General features: G+C 47.1%; 1 protein-coding gene across 1 annotated transcript; it reads left to right on the forward strand.

The window, feature by feature from the left end:
• Positions 13,194-14,331, forward strand: RPRML (reprimo like). Its single transcript, XM_005694354.3, has one exon. The coding sequence runs from the start codon at positions 13,442-13,444 to the stop codon at positions 13,805-13,807; it is 366 nt and encodes a 121-aa protein (XP_005694411.3). The 5' UTR covers positions 13,194-13,441; the 3' UTR covers positions 13,808-14,331.

Raw genomic sequence — 21,583 nt, forward strand, 5'->3', positions numbered from 1 at the left:
GCTTGATGCTATGAAAGGAATTCTCAAGATGAGTCCAAGGGTCACAGACTGCCTTCTCCCAGGAGGCGGCGATGTGGTTGAGGACAACTGCCTTTTGTTTTTCTTTACTTAAAAAATAATTTTTAAAAATTTACTATAGAATAAATGGACAAAGAAAAGTACACAAATCGTAAGTGATCTTCACACACACACAACGAACACACCTAAGCACTCAGCATCCAGATCAAGAAGTAGAACCTTACCACAACCACAGGAAACCTGAAGGGTCCCTTCCAGTGACTCCACATTCGCCGTCCTCCCACCTCCACCCTTCCCCCGCCACACCCTTCAGTATCCACCCCTATCATTAGTATTTAAAAATCTCTCTGGGAGATTCCATAGTTAATGTTGAGAATCACTGCTTTTGTAAAAACAGTTCTCTAACTTGGCTGTTCATTAGAATCCACTGGGATAGAAAAGGGAACATAAACAGCTGCTGGAAGGCAGTGTGGCAGAGTGGGGAAACCTGGGGACCAGACAGACCTGCCAGTTACCAGCTGTGTGAGCCTGACTGAGTCCCTCCACCTCTCTTACCTGTGAAATGAGGATAGCATCATCCCATGCCCAACAGAGCTGAGGCTGAGAGACAGAGGATGTAAGCATGGGCAGATGTAGGGTCCAAATATGGCAGCTACAATTGTCATTTTTATTAAAGGTGAGCAGCCCCAGGAAAATTGAAAGCCCTTCTTTCTGTATGCAGATGGGACTCCATCTGGGGATGGTGGAGACAGGCTATGTTGATAAGAGGGTCAACAGGTTGGTAAGAAGCCCGGGTCATTCTCGGGAGTCCAGGAAAATTCCACAGGCAGCAGAGATTCCAAGCTAAAGCCAGTGAGAGGTGGCCCCCGGTTAGCACAACTGCAACAGCACCGGGGACCAGCAACTGTAGACGAACTTGGGCTAAACTAACCCCTCTCCTTCAGCAAGATGAGCAAGGAGCTGACTGGCTGCAGGCTGACTCTGAGAGCTGCTTATGGAAAAAAATGCAATGTTGTTGAGCACCTGCTTTGTGCCAGACGTTGCACATTCACGTCTTTCATCTCATGAGGTGGACAAACTCATCCCATTAATCTTTTTTTTTTTTTTTTAAGATTTATTTCTTTATGGCTGCGCTGGGTCTTCATTGCTGAGTGAGGGCTTTCTCCTCTCTCGGTGAGCGGGGACTACTCTTTGTTGCGGTGCTTCTCATTGCTGTGGTTTCTTTTGTTGCAGAGCATGGGCACTAAGGTGCCCGGTGCCCAGGCGTGGCATGTGGAATTCTCCAGGACCAGGGACAGGACTCATGTCTCCTGCATGCGCAGGCAGATTCTTAACCACTGGACTACCAGGGAAGCCCACACCCCATCTTGAGGGCCCTGAGGCTTAGAGGCAGCAGTGACTGCCTAACTCACAGAACCCAGCTGTCACCAAGAGGCTGGGACCTGCCTCTCCACTGGGCTGCGTCACCCCTATGGGTGTGGTGTGTACACAAATGACCTGTGAATACTTTGATAAGATGCTCATTTCTCTTTTTTTCTTGAAATGAAAAGTATATGACTTTTTAAGCTGATGACTTTATCTCTTTTTTGGTACTTATTACAAGATATAATATTCACTTTAGAACATATAGGAAATACAGATAAAAATATTAAAATATCTTACACAGAGATGAGCACATCTATGTTTCACACCTATTGTTCACCTGTGTGAGTCTGTGTGCATGTGTGTGTGTATAGGCAGAAATTTACCAAAAACGAGTCATGAGGGATACTCTGTTAGATAATTTGCTTCTCTTCACTTAACAATACAGTTGACCTTGAACAGCACAGGTTTAAACTGCGCGGGTTCATTTATTGCAGATTTTTTTCAAAACAAGGCAGGTTCCGTATCTGTGGATATAGAGGACTGGTTATGGGACTTTAGCATCTGGGGATTTTTGTATCTGAAGCAGGTTCTGGAACCAATTCCCTATGGAAATGGAGGGACGACTGCAAACAGTGGGCGTATTTCTATGTCATCGAATATTTTTCTCCAACAGTGGCTCTTGTTAGAAGCCTCAAGGAAAGCTTAACAAATATTCATGTCTGGGTTCCACTCTCAGGCAGATTTAATTGACCCTGGATGGGGTTGGTTCATGGGACTTTTAAGACTCCCCAGGGGGTTCCAGTGTGCAGTCAAGCTGGAGCGCTCCTTGCCACAGCCTCACTCTCCCATGGTGGCCTTGCATTTTCTTTACTGAAGGAATATGCTGTAATTTGACCAACTCCCTTCCTTGGACATTCACTTTGGTTCCATTTTTTTCAATATTAGAAACCAGGAGTTAGCAAACGTTTTCTGTAAAGGGCCGAATAATGTTTTAGCATTTATAGGCCTATAAGGTGTCCTTTTGACCCTGCCTTTGTAGCACAAAAGCAGCTACAGACAATGCATATTAAGAAGGAGTGTGGCTGTGTTCCAATAAAACTTTATTTACAAAAACAAGCAGTGGCCAATTTAGCCTCGGAGCCATAGTTTGCTGGATCCTGATATAAGCAGTGTTGTAGTGAGTATCTTTGAAGCTACACCTTCTAGCATAAAATGACTGTTTTCTTGGGATGGTGATACCATTTACTTTAAGAAGTAAGACCCTTTCCAAATAAAACGAACTAGAAGTCATATAAACAACAGGTAAGAGGGGCATCTTGTTAGTTACATATATTTTATAAATTCAAATGTACATTTTCTTTTTAAAAAGTCGGGGTTGTAGATCATAGTTATTTTTGGTTTTGTTTCTGATCAGCCTCAGCACCTGTGGCATTCAAGTCAAAGTTTTGCAGAACCAACCAAATGTCTCTATGAAACCGTAGTGCTCCACAAGGAATACAGTTTGAAAAACCATTGCAATGTGATCAATTCTTGGAAATATAGCTGGCGGAAGGCCTGAACCATTTCAAAGCAGCTTATGGAGACTTCCCTGGCAGTTCAGTGGTTAAGACTTGTCTTCCAATGCTGGAGGTGCAGGTTCCATCCCTGGTCAGGGAGCTGAGATCCCACATACCTTGCAGTCAAAAAACCAAAACATAAAACAGAATAAATATTGTAACAAATTCAATAAAGATTTTTAAAATGGCCCACATTAAAAAAAATCTGAAAAAAAATAATAAAAGCAGCTTGTGTATGTCATTTCAGCTGTCAAATGACCCTGAAGAAAAAGACAAAAAAAAAAAGACATGTTTCTAACATTCAAACAGGTGTGAACAGCCTCCTGTTGTTCAACTGGCTTTGCAGGGTGAATGTTTTAGACACTGGTTCCTAGTGTGGTATGAATCACTTCCTTCCCTGTCTCATTCCTTTCAATGATTTGTAGAAGGTTCTCCAAGGTTCTCCCATTGCACATGCTCATTATGGCTTTCGGAAACATCAATAAAATGATCATCTTATTCTCTTTTTTCTTCTAGACTTACTGAGATATAATTGACATACAGCACTGCATACGTTTAAGGTATACAGCATAGTGATTTGACTTACATACATCATGAAATGATTATCACAGTAAGTTTAGTGAACATCCATCATCTCACATAGATACAAAAGAAAAAAAGAAAAAAACTTTCCTTGTGATGAGAACTCTTAGAATTTATCCTCTTAACAACTTTCACATATAACACACAGCAGTGCTAGTTATATTTATAATGTTGTAACTACATCTTTAGTACTTCATTATCTGTTTTTTTAAAATATTTTTTTAATATTGTGTGTGTGTGTGTGTGTTTTAAATATTTGCCAGGTCTTAGCTGTGGCATGTAGGATCTATTTTCTGACTAGAGATCATACTCAGGCCCCCAACATTGGAAATGTGGATTCTTATCCACTGGACCACCAGGCAAGTCCCCTCCTTGCCCACTCTTCAGCCTTCTCTCTCGACACTCCGCAGCGCTGCAGCCTCACCCCGGGTCCCTGCGACCACAGCCCTGGGCTCCCTCAGGTTTCAGAGCCGCAGCAGATGCTGCTTCCCCTGCAGATTGCTCTTCCTGCCCCTTCTGTCTGAATTTTCCTGTGTGCCTTTTCTGACTCAGTTCTCCTGTCGCTCTTTCCCTTAGCACATCATAGAGAACTGAAAGTGGCCAAGATCACTGTGCCCAGACAGTGGGAAGGGGTGGCTGACTCATGTGGGATGCCGTGGGGTTCTTCCACTTGACCCCAAAGCAGCCCTGGTCCTCCCCTTCTCCTCTCCACAGTCTGCGCTATTCCCCACAGCATCTGAGCTAAACAGGGAACCACCGACTCCCTAGAGCCTTGTCATTAGGAGCTGGCATTTTGCTGCATGACCCCTGTTGTGATGACTGGCATTGAAGCTGGTGCCAAATGGGCAACCCAGAAGGATCTTTCTCTTCCTTTTTTCCTTCCTCCAGGCTTGTTCTTTAGGCTTGAGAAGCCAGATGCTTTGGGGTTTAATTACACACTGCAGTTAGAAGCACAGAATGTCAGAGCTGGAAAGGAAGAACCTTATTATAAATAATCGCTGCCAGCATTTATTGAACACTTACTCTGTGCCAGGCCCTGTGCCAGGCCTGTTTCCAGGCATTACCTCGCTTACCCTTCCCAACAATTCCAGGAGGCAGAAACCATCATCACCCCTATTCTTCAGGGAAGGAAACAAAAGGTTTTCGGGAGATTACAGGGCATTTCCCAAACTGTGCTGAGTGGTACACAGTGGCAAAATTAAAAAAAAAAAGTTTATTCGGGTTTTTCCACAAGATGGTATGGAAAAGTCCAAATGAACTATTTGGCCAACCCATATTAGTTGCTGGTGAGGAAAAAAGCATCCCGCTGTTACACAGCACAACCTGTAGGAAAGTCACAATGCACATCAGTATTCCAAAGGCTCTGAGAAGTCCTGTAGTGAAGAAACCTCTTGGGGTCAGTGTCACTTCTGTGGGCACCTCGCTGGGACTGCTGATCCAGAATACAGTTTGGGGAATGCAGATCTTCCCCTTGCTTCTCATCTTACAAATGGGGTAAGAAAGGCCTAAGATGATGGCATCTGGTCCCATCACCTCATGGCAAATGGGTGGGGAAACAATGGAAACAGTGATAGACTTTATTTTCTTGGGCTCCAAAATCACTGCAGATGGTGACTGCAGCCATGAAATTAAAAGATACTTGCTCCTTGGAAGAAAAGCTATGACCAACCTAGAAAGCATATTAAAAAGCAGAGACATTACTTTGCCAACAAAGGTCCATCTAGTCAAAGCTATGGTTTTTCCAGCAGTCATGGATGGATGTGAGAGTTGGACCATAGAGAAGGCTGAGTATCAAAGAAGTGATACTTTTGAACTGTGGTGTTGGAGAAGACTTGAGAATCCCTTAGACAACAAGAAGATCAAACCAGTCCAAACTGTGCTGAGTGGTACACAGGAGTTAAAAAAAAAAAAAAAAGGTTTGTTCAGTTTTTTGTTAGTATCGATTGCCAGGGGGACCTATCCGAACTAAAATGTTTAAATCCAAAGATATTTTAGATTGTCAACCTTTCCAAAAAGGTTAATAAAGTGCTCCCTGCATTTTATCAATTCTATCAAAACTATCAATCAAACTATCAAAACTATCAGTCCTAAAGGAAATCAATCGTGAATATTCATTGGAAGGACTGATGCTGAAGTTGAAACTCCAATACTTTGGCCACCTAATGCAAAGAATTGACTCATTAGAAAAGGTCCTGATGCTGGGAAAGATTGAAAGCAGGAGGAGAAGGGGACGACAGAGGATGAGATGGTTGGATGGCATCACTGACTGAATGGACATGAGTTTGAGCAAGTTCTGGAAGTTGGTGAAGAACAGGGAAGCCTGGTGTGCTGCAGTCCATGGAGTCACAAAGAGTCAGACATGATTGAGTGACTGAATAACATCAACAAGAAAGGCCTGGGTAATGCTTGAGGTACAGACCAGGCACAGATTTTGGGCCCCATGCTCTCTGCACATCCACCCCACCCCTTCCAGGAAAGAGAGAGCGGAGAATCGCAAACCATGACCCATCTGGCACCACTTCCTGTTTTTATAAATAAAGTTTTATTGAAAATGATCAGATTCAGTTCCCTTGATTTACAGATAAGCCAATCAAAGCCCAGAGAGGATAAGTGATTTGTCAAAGGTCATGTAGACAATTAAGGGCAGAAATAGATTCTAGATCTAAAACCAGAAATAGATCTCCAAAAACCAGGTATTCTCTGACACACAAATCAGACAGGTGGCAGGAAGTGACATGTGAAGTTCCTGATACCTGTGACATCTGCTCACAAGTTCTCCACTGTACAGTACTTAAAAAAATACTTCCCGCTTTCTGCTATGGCACGAACACCCCCCAAGGCATTTCTCTCACTGCTTTGGGCAAAGCCACCTTTGCATGAACAGTCAGGCTCCTCTGTCCTCCACTCTGTGTGCATGAACAGAGTAGGGGCCAAGCTCGAAATCTCTGGAGGGGCAAAAAGGCTGAACAGGGCAGTCCATGTTTATTTAAATTCTGTACCAGATGCAGGAAATCATTATTAACTTCCCCTCTGCCAATGTGAAACGTGAGATCATTTGGACAGGACCTGGGCATAAGGCAACCTTTGCCCGCTCCAGGAAGAGTTTGCCAAATGAATGACTGGCATAAACAGGAGCCCCAGGGCAGCTGTTTGAAACCACTTCAGAAAATAAATTCCTTTCAAGGGTTCTTGGGCCTCCCTGAAACAAGCTATGGTACAAGGGTCACCTATTGATATTTCGTGCGTGTGTAGTCATATATAGATGTGAGAGGTGGACCATAAAGAAGGCTGAGCACCAAAGAACTGATTTCAAACTGTGGTGCTGGAGAAGACTCTTGAGAGTCCCTTGGGCAGCAAGGAGATCAAACCAGTCAGTATAAAGGAAATCAACCCCAAATATTCATTGGAAGGACTGATGCTGAAGCTGAAGGTCCAATACTTTGGTTACCAGATGCAAAGAGCCAACTCACTAGAAAAGACCCGGATGCTAGGAAGGATGGAAGACAGGAGGAGAAGGAGATGACAGAGGATGAGATGGTTGGATGGCATCACCGACTCAATGGACATAGTTTGAGCAAACTCCAGGAGGTACTGAAGGACTGGGAAGCCTGGTGTGCTGCAGTCCACGGGATTGCAAAGCATCAGACACGACTGAGCAACAACTGAACAACATGTTCATCTGTACAGTTGAATATGCAAATAAAATCACTCTGACCTCTTCATTAAAATGCAGGGAGCACTTTAGTAACCTTTTGGAAAGGTTGACAATGTAAAATACCTTTGGATTTAAACATTTTAGTTCGGATAGGTCCACCTGGCAAGTGATACTAATTGGGGAGGTTTGATTAATCTCTGAATCTAGGGGAGGAGGTGTCTCACCGATCTTGGATGGCCAAGGCAGGCCTGAGAACTAAAGATTCATCTAGAAACAGCTGCGGGGACAACAGTGGCCTCTGGGTGGAGGTTCTTCCTGGGGCAGCCAGACTGCCCAGATGGCCTTTCCAGATCTGGGAGAGGCAGGCTTGTCACTGAGGTGGAGGGTAAAAATAGTGCTGTGTGGGAGGCAGCTGGGCCCAGAGGCACTGGCTTCCTGGTTCTAGGGCAGGAGACAGCCCGCAGACAGGCACCTTCTTGGGCTCCTGAGTCCTGGGGCCTGGATGAGGGGGTAGTTTTTCTCCAATATCAAAGCACACTCCTATATTCACCATTCGCCCCCTGCCCTCCCTGCCTCCATGAGCAAACAAATTGCTGGAACTGGAATGAGCTTGGGCTGGGTTATAAGGTAGCTAAGGGCTGAAATTCTGGCTGTGTCAGTTACCAGCTCTGTGACCTCAGGCAAGAATTTTCTCCTTTCTGAGCTCCCATTTTCTCATCTATCCAAAGAGGCTCATGGTTCCTCTCGGTAAGGCTTGCTTTGAAGATTAAATAACAATTTCCACTATCCTGCAGCCTCATTCTTCTGTCTCTCTCCCTTCCACCAGGTGCTCAACTTCCTGCACATGCTTTTTTTTTTTCCTTTTTGACTCCACCTTGTGGCACGTAGGATCCTAGTTCCCGGACCAGGGATGGAATCCACACCCCTGTGCATTGGAAGCGTGGAGTCCTGACCCCTAGGACGCAAGGGAAGTCCCTCCAGCATCTTCTTCAAGAGTGGCTCTGAGGCAAACTAACTGCATATCATGAGGACACTCAAGCAGCCCCTCGAGAAGGTCTACACAGCCGGGAACTGAGCCTTCGAGACAACAGCTGTGTTGAAGAATCACGTTAGAAGTCAATCCTCTACCCCCCACCATGGAGCTTTTATGTGACTGTGACCCCAGCCAACCCCTTGACTACAACCTCATGAGAGACCCCAACCCAGAACCACTCAGCTAAGCAGCTTCTGGTTTCCTGGCCCTCAGAAACTATTGCAAGATAATAAATATTTGCTAAATTTGAGGGTGATTTGTGATGCAGAGATAAATAAGTAATGTACTTACCTTTCAGGGTTATTGTATGAATTAAGAGTTAATGCAGGACTGCCCTAGTGAGTGGCTCAGTGGTACAGAATCCGCCTGCCAATGCAGGATCCCTGATCTGGGGAGATCGATCCCACATGCCACGGAGCAGCAAGGCCCGAGCCCCACAACTACTGAAGCCCAGGCGCCTAGAGCCTGTGCATTGCAACAAGAGAAGCCACCGCAATGGCAGCCCGTGTCCCACGGCTAGGGAGCAGGCCCCGCTCACTGCAGCAGAGGAACAAAGCCTGTGCAGCAGTGAAGACCCAGCACAGCCAACAATTAATTAGTTAATAATAAAAAGAATTGAGGGCCCCAAAGAGCTTAAAAAAAAAAAAAAGTTAATGCAAGGAGTTCCCTGGTGGTCCAATGGTTAGAGCTCTGAGCGTTCACTGCAAGGGCACAGGTTCAGTCCCTGATCAGGGCACTAACATCCCACAAGCTACATGGTATGGCTTTAAAAAAAAAAAAAAAAGCCAATCAAATGGCAACCAGACTTTCTGGGACCAGTGCCTCCAGAAAGGGCAGAAGGGAGAAGCAGAAGGAGGGAGTGCCTGGCTGGGTCCAGGCTAGGTAGGTCCCCACTCCTGAACTCTGGGGAGGAGTCTGACACACTGAATATACAGACAGTGGCCAGACTGTATATAAAAACAGTGCTCTGACTCACTACCTATAGCAACAGCCCAGGAAGCCAAATCACAGCCCTTGTAGCAACCAGCCCCAAACGGCCAGACATTGATCAATAACAAGCTTCTCTAATTTTGCCCCCACTTTCAACATAGTACAAATTGGAGAAAGCTAAATATGCTCCCCTAACCAATCACACGGGACGCCCCCCATCTAGTCTGCCCACCTACACCTTTCCCAAGGCAGCAGTCTCCAATCAGGGCATATATGAAGGCTACCATCACCTCCCCACTCCGCCGCCCCCACTATAAAGCTTTCCCACTCCTCTGCCTGCCTCTGTGTATCTGTCAAACTCAAGTAAATATGGCTGACTTCCTCGCTGCAGCAAACTCTGGAAAAATAGAGTGCTCATTCTCCTTTGGGTGATCTTTGCTTATTTCCACAAGACCAAGTTCTCTCTCTCCCTTCCTTCTCCCAGGTCACAGACGTCTTTCTCTCCCACCAGGTGTCCAGAGAAAGCTGCTCAGGGATGATGGGGGACAGTTACAATTGAATGTAGCTTTGGATGTGGTATATACACACAATGGAATATTACTCAGCCATCAAAAAGAAGGAAATAATTCCATTTGCAGCAACAAGGATTGATCTAGAGATTATGATATGATATCTATGACATCCCTTATAAGTAGAATCTAAAAAGAAATGATACAAATTAACTTACAGACAAAAAAGAAACAGACTCACAGACTTTGTGAAGGAGCTTGATTGCAGAGTGGGAGAAAGATGGGGGGAAAGGAGAGTAGGGAGTTGGGGATGGACACGTACATGCTGCTATATTTAAAATGGATAACCAACAAGGACCTACTGTATAGCACACGGAACCCTTCTCAATGTTATGTGACAGCCTGGATGGGAGGGGAGTTTAGGGGAGAAAGGACACGTGTAAATGTATGGCTGAGTCCCTTCGCTGTTCACCTGAAACTATCAAATTATTAGTCAGCTATACCCCAATACAAAATAAAAAGTTAAAAAAAATACTGTATGATATAATATACACGTGGAATCTAAAATAGATGATGCAAACCAATATATCTACAAAACAGAAACAGACTCACAAATGTAGAGACCAGACTTGGGGGGGTAGAGGAGAGAAGGAATGGGAATTTGGGATTAGCAGACACAAACTACTATATAGAGGATGGATAAACAAAAAGGTCCTACTGTATAGCACAGGGAACTATGTTCAACATTCTGTGACAAACCATAATGTGAATGAATATGAAAAAGAATATATTATATATATATGTATAACTGAGTCACTTTGCTGTACAGAAGAAATTAACACAACATTGTAAATCAACTAATTTCAATAAAATTAAAAAAAGAAAAGTGTAGCTTTGGAACAGGATAGATCTAGGCTCAAACTGTGACTCTGATGCTTAACTAGTTGTGTGGGCTTAAGGAAGTCAACCACTCTGAGCCTCTGTTTCCTCACATCAAGGATACAGTCACTGCAAGAATTCAGTGAGGGACTCCCTGGAGGTCCAGTGTTTAAGGCTCTGCACTTCCACCACATGGGGTATGGGTTTGATCCCTGGTTGGGGAACTAAGATCCCACATGCATGCTGAATGGTGTGGTCCAAAAATAAAAAACATTCATTCATTGAGGTAATATATTTGATGCACTGAGCATACAACAGGTGCTTAATAAAGGAAAGGGCAGACTTCATAGATGGCACAAGTGGTAAAGAATCTGCCTGCCAATACAGGAGACATAAGAGACACAGGTTCGATCCCTGGGTCGGGAAGATCCCCTGGAGGAGGAAATGGTAACCCACTCCAGTATTTCTCACCTAGAAGATTCCATGGACAGAGGAGCCTGATAGGCTACAGTCCATGGGATTGCAAAGAGTCAGGCACACAGAAAAGGCCAGCCGGCAGCCTCCTCACAGCCTCTTCCTGAAGTAGGCAGGACCCCGTGCCTCATCTTTACTTACCCTCCCCCACCTTTCTGCGCATCTGGCAGCTTGACTGACCAGCTGGATGGAGTCAGTCATGGGCTAAGTCTGGGCTACATCAAAGGTCAGAGGTTTGTCTCAGAAGAAGGATGGACAAAGGGCATACAAGTATTTCTCCAACTGGTCAAAAGCAGAAGAGAAAGTGTCCAGGCCGGATACCGTTCTCATTCTGTTCTGTCCTGGCCCTGAGGGGTAGTCAGGGCAGGGAGACCCCTGCCCAGAAAACTCTGAGTGCCCTTGTGCCAGACTGTGTTCCTAGGACTGCGGAGGTGATCTGGGTCTTTCTCTAATTTCTCCTCTGTGTGTGTGTATGTGTGTCTATGCATATGTGTCAGTTTCATCTTTAAAATGAAAAATTCACTAGCTTCGCAGGACACAGACACACAAATTAGTGTTCTGCTAATAATGAGGGGGTAATTTTGAGATGCTCACCTGCTGGAGACAGCCTGAATTCCCTCCCTCCAATTTGCCAGGCTCTTTCTTTCCATCCATGTTTCTCTTCTTCTCCTGCCATCCCTGGAATCCAAACCTCCAGCCAGCCATCTTTTGCCTAGACTGTTGCAACAAGTCCTAAAGGCTTTCCATTTTTTCTTTTGATTCAGCAACCAAAGAATACAAGGGTGAGAAATTATCCCCTATCCCCTGAATTCACACAATGATTTTTTAAATATTGACAATGACCAGGCCTGGGAGCAATGCACTCTCTCCCAGTGGAAGACTGGAGTGGAAACTGGTACATTTCTGGAGGGCAATTTAGTCAGATGTAATTTACTGATTCTGCAGGTCCATTTTTCAAAATATGATAGAAATAAAAAATTACAGGTCCTGTACAAAGATTTCTCACCAAGTTCTTTATGGTAATGTTTCTGATGAAAGAGAGAGAAAAAAGGGAAAGAAGGAACAGAAACAAATCAAATATCCAAAAATAGAGACTTTGGTTCAATAAATTGTAACAGTATAATAGTCTATACTTTGAAACACAACTCCTTCTCTGAAAATGATATCACAGACCAGTAATTCTCAAAGTCAGTCCAGGAAGAGCAGAAAGAGCATTTGTTTGAAATGCACAGATTTACCGATTGGGAAACTCTGGGCTGGGCCCAGGAATCTGGGTTTTAATAAGCTCCTGTTGTAGATGAATATTTATCACCACGAAAGAATAAACTGTTAAATGACAAAGCATTACAAAACAGCATGTACAAAACAGTATGTATGAACAGTGCATCCTTATTCCGAATACATATCTAGAAACACATAGAAAAAGGCCAGGAAGATTTTGAAGCAAGGCGGTAATATGGACACTCCCTGGGTAGTAGGATTATGAGTTTTTAGATTTTTTCCGTTTTCCGAATGTGTACTTTCTAACTAGTTTACAGTAATGTGGCTTTGTAACAAGGAATACAGAAAAAACGCAATAACCTATTTTTAAGTTAAGAAAAACCACGTGGGGAGTGGTGGGGAGGAGGCGGGAAGGAGGCCGAGAGTACTCCTCATATTCGCGGTGGAGGCGAGGCTGGGACGACCTGAGTCGGGGCAGTGGGGTTTGGCGGCCACCCACGGCCACGGCCACGGCCCAGTGAGGTGGGGAGGGGGGATACGGCGCAGAGGAAAGCAAAGGCTGCGCTGCGGGGAGAGGATGGGGGGCGGTGTTCTCTGCAACTCCTCTGACATCTGGGAAGGCTTACCATGACCTCAGTAAAGAGCGGAGAAGAGATTTACGGCAGACTTCAGGAAGAACTTAACTGCAGAGAGCATCAAATCCCAGAAGGGGCTCCTTAAGGAGATTTTTTCCGGCTGGAGCAGACCAAGGATGCCATGAGGGTGTCGAGCTTCGCCGACTGAGGGCGGGGCTGCCCTGATCTCCCGACCCCTTCCAACCTTGGGACACAGGCGGAGATGCGATCGCTGCGGGATCTCCCACCTCCCCTTGGATGCGGCCGGGCCTGGGGGAGCCGACGGGGAAGGCAGGAAGGAGAGGGGGCGGGGCCGTTGCTAGGGGAGGGGCGGCTGGGCGGGCGCCGAGCGCAGTCGGTGCCTAGAGGCGCGCTGGGCTCTGCGGCTCCAGCTCGCGCGAAGCCTGTTGCTCGCCTCTGCGGGCCGCCGCTTCCCGCCAGGTGCCCCGGGGCCGGCGGCCGGAGGGGCTGAGGCGCGCCGGCAGCCCCCAGCCCTCTCCCTGTCCCCGCGCTTCTCCTAGACCGGGCTTCTAGAGCGCCGACGCCGGAGAGCCTTCCAGTGCGCCCCGGACTGCGCGCCGAGAATCCCCGGGCGCCGAGCGGCGATGAACTCCACCTTCCTGAACCACAGCGGCCTGGAGACAGCGGGTGGCTTGGGCGGCGGCGGCGGCGGGGCTGCGCTGGGGAACCGCAGCCACGGGCTGGGCACGTGGCTGGGCTGCTGCCCCGGGGGCGCGCCGCTGTCCGCCAGCGACGGGGTCCCCGCGGGGCTGGCACCGGACGAGCGCAGCCTGTGGGTGTCGCGCGTGGCGCAGATCGCCGTGCTCTGCGTGCTGTCGCTCACTGTGATCTTCGGCGTCTTCTTCCTGGGCTGCAACCTGCTCATCAAGTCCGAAAGCATGATTAACTTTCTGATGCAGGAGCGCCGGCCTTCCAAGGACGTGGGCGCTGCCATCCTGGGGCTGTACTGAGCGCCGCCTCTGCCCGCCCTCGTCAGCGCGACTGGAAGACCGAGGAGAGCCCAGGACCCTAGATCCTCCTTCCCGAGCTCTGCCGCCGCCGCCTCCGGGAGGGCAGCTCGAGGGGCTCCCCCCATCCCCGACCCGCAAAGCGCCACGGGGCGCCCACCCCCAGGACACTGCAGGACTCCAGGCGGCGGCGCGGGAAGGGACTTCCACACCAGACTGCGTGCGGTCCAGCCTTGGTGGGCAGGATGGGGGTTCTTAAACTGTTTTTTTTTTTTTTTCCTAAGTTCTGGACAGGGTGGTGGGAGAGGCTGTGGGAAGCAGCTTGGGGCTGAGGTCACTCGCGTGGGAATTTTGTGTGTATGTAGGTGGGGTGGGGTGGGGGCCAGTTCCGAGCAGCATGGCGAGGTGGGGGAGAGTGCAGTTGTGGATGAATCTGAGTCACTGAGATTGTTGGGCTTGTTGGCCTGATTTCGCATTTGAGAAGAGATCTTATAATAAAGCTACAGCCGTCGGGGGCTTCCTCTGTGGGGTGTTGTGTGTATGTTGAGGCGTTTGTTGGCGGCGGGGGCGGTGTGTAACCTAGGAGCACGTTAAGCAGGTCACAGGACGCCTGGCCGCCGGACTGGGCGGCTATGGGGGATGGTCGGGGTCTCCTGAGACCCCACTACAAAGCCGGGAACGGGGGGATGGGGGGGAAGTGCCCGTTTTCTACGGCTGCCAGGCTGAGCAGGCAGGTCCTGCAAGGACGGCTGGACAGCTGGTGAGGTAAATTAAATCACTGGGAAATTTGAATCTATTCTGTGAGATGGAAAAAATAAATAAATCAACGACTTGAATTCAAAAGGGAGAAAACAGAAAAAACAATACATCAGGAGAGTGGACAAATGAAATGTAATTGGTGTGTGGGGAGAGGTCTAGTTGGAGGTAAAATTTTCATGATAGGGCCAAAAGCCCCAGCTCAGGGCTTGTTTGACTCACCCTTGTAGAGGGTAGGTGGGCAGATTCTGAAGATTTGCCTTTGCAGTGTGGGGAGGGAGGGTGTGGGGGAAGGGGGATGTGAACTTGGGAGAGGGTGTTGTGGTTTGAAGGACCCAGGATGTTTATTTATTTATTAAAAAAATGTTTTGGCTGCAGCCCTTGGCATAGGGTGGGACCATAATTCCCCCCCCCGCCAGGGACTGAACCCACACCCCCTGCACTGGAAGCCGGAGTCTTAACCACTGGACCTCCGGTGAAGTCCACACCCATGACGTTTAAAAGGGAGCAGATGGCCTCCAATGCAGCTGGGTTCGGGGAATTTGGAACCTGCCATTATGAGATTTCCCCTGCTGCCTAGAACCCTGGCATCTCTTACAGGTGCAGAATTTCCATAAAGCCACGTTAAGCAGTTAGAACCTTGGCACTCACTGGCCAAGGGGGAATGAGTGGCTCTACTGTCTGCAAGTGTCTGGTCTGGGGAAGAACTGAGCCTGGGGTCGCGGGGACAGAAGGAGAGAAAGCTGGGCTTTGTGGCCCATGTATCCCCCTGAAGCCTAGTGCCAGCCTGACTCAGGCACCCTGGTGCTTGCAAGATTTGAGGGGAGGGCTCTAGTTGATTTCTCTCTCTCTCTTCTCCCTTTCACCATGTGTGGAAGTAAAGATGAGTGAGATGGAAGGGGACTGAAGCCTTACTTGGCTTTGGGAAGAAATGTATAGGGCACGACTGAAGCAACTTAGCACACACACACACACACACACACACACACACACAGAGGGCACAAGACCTCATGTCTTCAGTACTAGTTCCGTACGAGGTTGGGGGAGGGCAGGGTATCTCAACAAAAGCGTAGATGCTCACTGATTATGAAGGACCCAGTATTTTCCTGGTCCTGAGCCCTCCTGTGTAACCACAGTCATCAACATCAGGATATGTCGCCTTCCCACCCACCCCCACCCCACCAACCCAATCTCAGACCTAGGAGAGTTCAAGTTCATCCAATTAGGCCAATCCAGTAGAGGCTAGGGGCCAGAAACTATTTATAAAGGATAGTTTATAAATAGTTTTGATCTATACTTTTGGATGGATCAAATTTGGATGGCTCCATTTGATCCACAATGTGGAGAATGTTCTGTTGTTGATGGCTTGGGGTGATTTGCACGCCTGATCTGGGAAGAGCAGCCTTGAGTGATGGGGGCAACCTGAGTATGTAGCTTTTTGTAGCACAGGTGCCTGGAGCCCAGCATGATGAGATGACCTGGAGAATGTGGTTCAGAGAGCTGCAGGCATTCGTGGGAAACCCAAATGACCGGAAAATGGTAGTTTCAGGAGGGACACTGCAACTTAGTTTTCTGGCTGACCAAGTTGGAGCAAACAACTATGAGAACTTCCCTCTAATGAAATGGATCTACGACTAGGGCAAGAGGAGGGGATTTAAGAGTTAAGTTTCCTGAATTTGCTGAAAAAGGAAAGCCTTAGTGGGGAAGCTTTGCAGGATTTTCTCACTGTAAAGAAGAAAAAGGACAACGAAGACATCCCTACCAACACGCCTGTTTGTCCCCTCCATGACTGGCATGCCCCTGTGCACAAGTAGGGACACACAAAGCCAGGCTCAAGCCCCAAAGAGAAAAACAGCAAGTGTGAGTGGCGTCCTGGGAAGGAGTGGAGGGTAAGATCTCATTTTTTGTTCATCTCGGTTCTCCTGAAGCCCCGATGCCCTGCAGTGTGTTTCCCAGAGTTGTCTTATATAAACCTCGGGGGCGGGCACACTTAGTTACGTAAGAGGAAGCATCATGCTCTGGGGGAAAAGCAGGACTAGATCAGAATCCTGAGGCTGGGGCACGGGGTGCTGGATCGAGAAGGGGTCTAGTTCTCCAATGCTGTCCCCCCACTCCCCATCGCTGGGCAGAGAAAGATCTTCCAACAAAGTCTGCCCAAGTTTGAGGGGCCAGGTCTCTGGGGATCCTGGGTTCAGAAAAGAAGTCCTGGACTATTCTTTGAAATCCTAGTCACCCTGCTTCCTAGCCCTGTGACTCTGGGGAAGTAACTCGACCTCTCTGTGCCTTAGTTTTCCTTAGTTTCCTCTGTGCCTTAGTTTCCATTTGTAAAGTGGAAGCCAGGGACTTCCCTGGGGGTCCAGTGGTTAAGAGTCTGCCTGCCAATGCAGAGGGACACAAGTTCCATCCCTGGTCTGGGAAGATTCCATATGCCTCAGGGTAATTTGGCCCATGTGCTCCAACCACTGAAGCCCACACACCCTAGAGCCTGTGCTTCGCAACAAGAGAAGCCACCGCAACGAGAAGCCCGCACACCACAACTGGAGAGTAGCCTCTGCTCAGGGCAACTAGAGAAAGCCCACGGGCAGCAAGGAAGACCCAGAGCAGCCAAAAATAAATAATAAATAAATAAACATAAAATGGAAGCCATAGAGCCCATAGCTCCCATGAGATGATGAGTTTAGGTAGCCAACATTGTGCCTAGCATGGAATAAATAGCAAATAAAGATAATTACTGTGACTGTCGTGATTTTTGTTTAGGGTATGAACGCTTCCCCAGCAAGATATATTTGGTTCTCTGAAAAGGGATCCTGGACAGAAATCCAGTAACTTATATCTGCAATGTAATTTGTTGTTTTCAAAGCACTCTCATAAGCAGGATAAAAACAATGTATCACATGTCTAGCCTGCAGAGCTAGCACTGAGCGCCCACCCCGCAGAGGACGGTTTCATCACTGCTCCCATTTTGCATGCTCTTGTTTGCTGTCCACAATAGCGTGGTGAGTAAGAGCAAACACTCTCCCGTGTGCCAGTTTAAGGAGTGGAAACTAAGGTTCTGTTTAAGGGCCTTGCCCCAGTTCATCCTTTGTACCCGTGTCTACTGGGAATCTCCAGGGTGAGCAAGTGGGTAGCAGAGCTGGAGTCTAGCCTGGCCGGCAGCCCTGGAAGCCCCAGATTCTTGCTGCACTCCTCAGGGCAGCTAGCCCTTGGGTATTAAGCTAAGAGTCTCGGGGATGAGGTCAAACCATTCACTTTCCTCCTTCCTTTGAGTCAGGGCTGGAATATTTGGGGTCAGTTACGCCCTCACTAGTATGAGAGGTCCCCTGGAGTGGGAGACAGTAGGAAGGGCTTACATCACAGCATCCACTTATCTTCCCACTTGTTTGTCTGAATCACATTCACACAGAGCCAGGCTGGGCTGGCTTCCAGGAGTTGCCCTGCCTGATCTCTCCCGAGACACCCACTCGGCAGCAGACCAAGAGCAATCTGGAGTGTTAGGGAGGTTTAGAAGGGAGAGGGAAACACGAGAAGTGGTGGACACAGACAAAAATGGCCACAGCCAGCATTCCAGTGTTGGGGGAAAAGGGGTGTGTGTGTAGTTTATATTGGGTTGGCCAAAAATTTCATTTGGGTTTTCCATAAGATTGTATGAAAAACCCAAACGAACTTTTTGGTCAACTCAATGCAAAGGAATTTAGTAGGATCTCTGAGTAGCATCCCTTGAATGCAGCTCACAGTCCTCTCTTGTCAATCAAGATCTAACCAAGTACATGGGATGTCCAGAACCCTGAACCCCAGCTCAGGCCATGCCAAACCAGGCAAGTGTCCAGGACTCTGAGTGGGCAGCTGAAAAGTGAGGGGGCTTTCCTGAGGAAGTACCTGCTCACCCCTGCAGCTCCATGGTGTAACACAACTCCATCACTACACTGCCCTTGAGGGTCACAGCTGTCTTCTCTGTGTATGTATTTTCTGTGGCAGCAAGCATGATGCTTTATTTTGTTTAGGGACATCACAAAACTGGGTTGAACTGAAGACACAGCCTCTGCTTTCAAAGAGTGTCGTGGCTCATATGGATCAAAGACATATAATCAAATAAACAAAACACAAGGCGGGTGAGTGCTCACTTCAGTTAGATGCAAATAAAATTTCGCAGTAATGATTCCCCTTTTAGGTGCTAATATTGCCATTTAGTGAAGATCTTCCACATGCCAGGAATAGTGTGGAGCACTTTTCATATTTGATCTCATAATCCTTTCTGATTTTTTCATAACCCAGATCTAATCATTCCTGCAAGGCAGAGATTGCTGTCATCTCTGCTTAAGAGAACAAGGCTCAAATTGTTTAGGTCATTCCTCTGAAACCACAGTTAAGAATCCATAGAACCAGGGACTTTCCTGGTGGTCCAGTGGCCAAGACTCTGGGCTCTCAATGCACAGGCCCTGAGCTCAGTCTCTCGTCAGGGAGCTAGATCCCACATGCCACACAACTCAGAGTTTGGTGCTACAACTAAGACCCAGCACATCTAAATAAATAAATCTTTTTTAAAAAAGAATTTATAGAACCAGAGTCCAAATTCAAATCTGGTGGTGGTGGTGTAGTTGCTAAGTCATGTCCAATTCTTGTGATCCCACAGATTGTAGTCCACCAGACTCCTCTGTCCATGGGATTTCCCAAGCAATAATACTGAAATGGGTTGCCAATTCCTTCTCCAGGGGATCTTCCTGACCCAGGGATCGAATCTGGGTCTCCTGCATGGCAGGTGGATTCTTTACTGACTGAACCACCAGGAAAGTGGTGGTAAATTCAAGTCTATCAAGATTAAAAGATATTTGACAGGTTAAAGGATAGTTTGGGAGTTTGAGATAGACATGTACCCACTGCTATATTTAAAATGGAAACCAACAAGGACCTGCTGTGTGGCACATGTAACTCTGCTCAGTGTTATGTGGCTGCCTGGATGGGAGGGGAGTTTGGGGGAGAATGGACACTTGTATATGTATGGCTGAGTCCCTTCACTGTTTATCTGAAGGTACCACAACATTGTTAATTAGCTATACCCCAATACAAAATAAAAAATTTATAAGGAAAGATATTTAAGGTGAAGAACTGGCATATTTCAATATTTTGATTAAAATTCTGAAATTAAAACATGCCTTGATTTTTCTGTTTCATTGTTCGGGATATGAGGATTTTCGTGAGCACTTCTTACTTTTGTTTGTTGCAGAATGTGCTGGTGACTCCTTAGTCAAGAACTAGTATTGTTACTGATGATGAAAATAAGGAGGAAGTAATGAATGACTCACGACCATCATTAAACATTAAGTTGGCAAGGAAAGCTACCCAAGACACTAAGAGTAGAAAGAGAAAGAAGGTTAGGTCTTAATGGTGCCCTAGATACTCACTCCAGCCAGCTCTCTGTCATCATAAACACCAGGATAGTAAAGCAAATCCATAGCATTGCTGGGAAACAGAAGGGGTGTCCTCATGGACTAGAAACCACAAAGACCTTCTGGGAGATAGGTGGCAGGTTAGGTCATGTTGAAAGGGGTGCCCACAACCCACAGATCACGCAAGTTAAGGTCTGCCACCAAAGAGGGGAACACCTCTAGGGGTGCCCCAAACTGGGCGGCACGGGCAAGGGAAACAGGAAGACACTCTTGGGGTACTGCAGAGGTTGCAGTCAGAAGAATCAGCCCCCTCTCTCCTTGTCCCAGCATTTCTTGCAATCAGAGGCAAGTCTGAGGCTTTGTCATTCACAGGACACTAGGGACAATACAGAAAAGGAGACTTTTTTTTTTATGGCCATGGTGAGCTTAAGATATACTGATCTGTAAAGTTTAGAAGAGGTTTGCAATGACAGTCAGAGGGCATATCTGCCCCCAAGACTGCTCTGGGTCCTTGATGCTGTGGCCCATCTACGCTGAAACCTGCCTTGTTATACTCCTGACTGCATACTCAGAATATGAGATGCTTCTAAAAGTGTGGTTTTACATTAATTTTTCTGCAATGTATGTATTGGCAGTCACATGTGTACTTTCCCAGAAGAGTGATCTGTAAAGTGATCCAATGAAATGCCATGGAAATGAAACCTGGAATGAGGTTGCCATGGTAACGAAACTGTTTCTAAAAGGCCACATCACCTTGGGGAAATAGTGAGCTCCCATCAAAGACTTGAAGTTTAGAGGCCAAATCACAAACTTTACCATCAGGGCCGGGTGCTCTTTCAGTTTCTTTTTGCCTCTCCTTTTTTCTTTTCTTTTCTTACCATCCCCAAAGACAATGGACTTAAATTTTGAAGACTTGGATTCAAGCTCTGGTTGTATCATTAGTAAGTCATGAGAATCAGGTATCTGAGGGCCCTGAAGAGGTACGAGGAAGTGGGCTGCTGGCGCTCCTTTCTATTGACCTGTCATGTGACCTTGAACAAGTCATTCTATCTGTTCCTGGGTTTTCTCCCATGCAAAGTGAGTGGCTGGACTCTAAGATCATTCCAACTCTTTTCTCTCTCTCCCATGACACTCTGCCCTGATCTCTCAAGTAAATTACTCTATAGGTCAGAGGAGCTGTCTGTGGTGCTGAACATCTGTCCGTTGAGCTCCTGAGTCACATCTTGTTGTCAATAGATCCTGGTTATTCTCAGCACTTCTAGGGTCTGGTGCACTCAGGAGGCCTCTATCAGGAGTTGGGAGACCTGCTTGCAGCTGGAGAGAGACTCCAGAGAGTCTTGGTGTTCAGAGAGCACTGGAAGAGGAATCTGGAGAGGGTCCTAGCCTGATTCTGGCATTTGCTGTCAGTGGATTTTTTTTATGAAGTCACACCTTCTCTGTGGACCTTTATTTTCTCACCAGTGAAGCTAAGATGGGGACTAAGATGATCCCTAACACCTGATGGGCCCACAGGCTTGCCTGGGCTACCGGGGAGAGGACAGCCCACAAAGATTCAACCCTTCCCCATCTGTCCCAAGGCTCGGGATTCTCTAGTGGGGCTGAGGATGAGGAACAAAGCACACTCCCTTGTTAGGAACAT

The sequence above is a fragment of the Capra hircus genome, chromosome 19 (assembly GCF_001704415.2).
Source record: "Capra hircus breed San Clemente chromosome 19, ASM170441v1, whole genome shotgun sequence".
Taxonomy (NCBI): Eukaryota; Metazoa; Chordata; class Mammalia; order Artiodactyla; family Bovidae; genus Capra; species Capra hircus.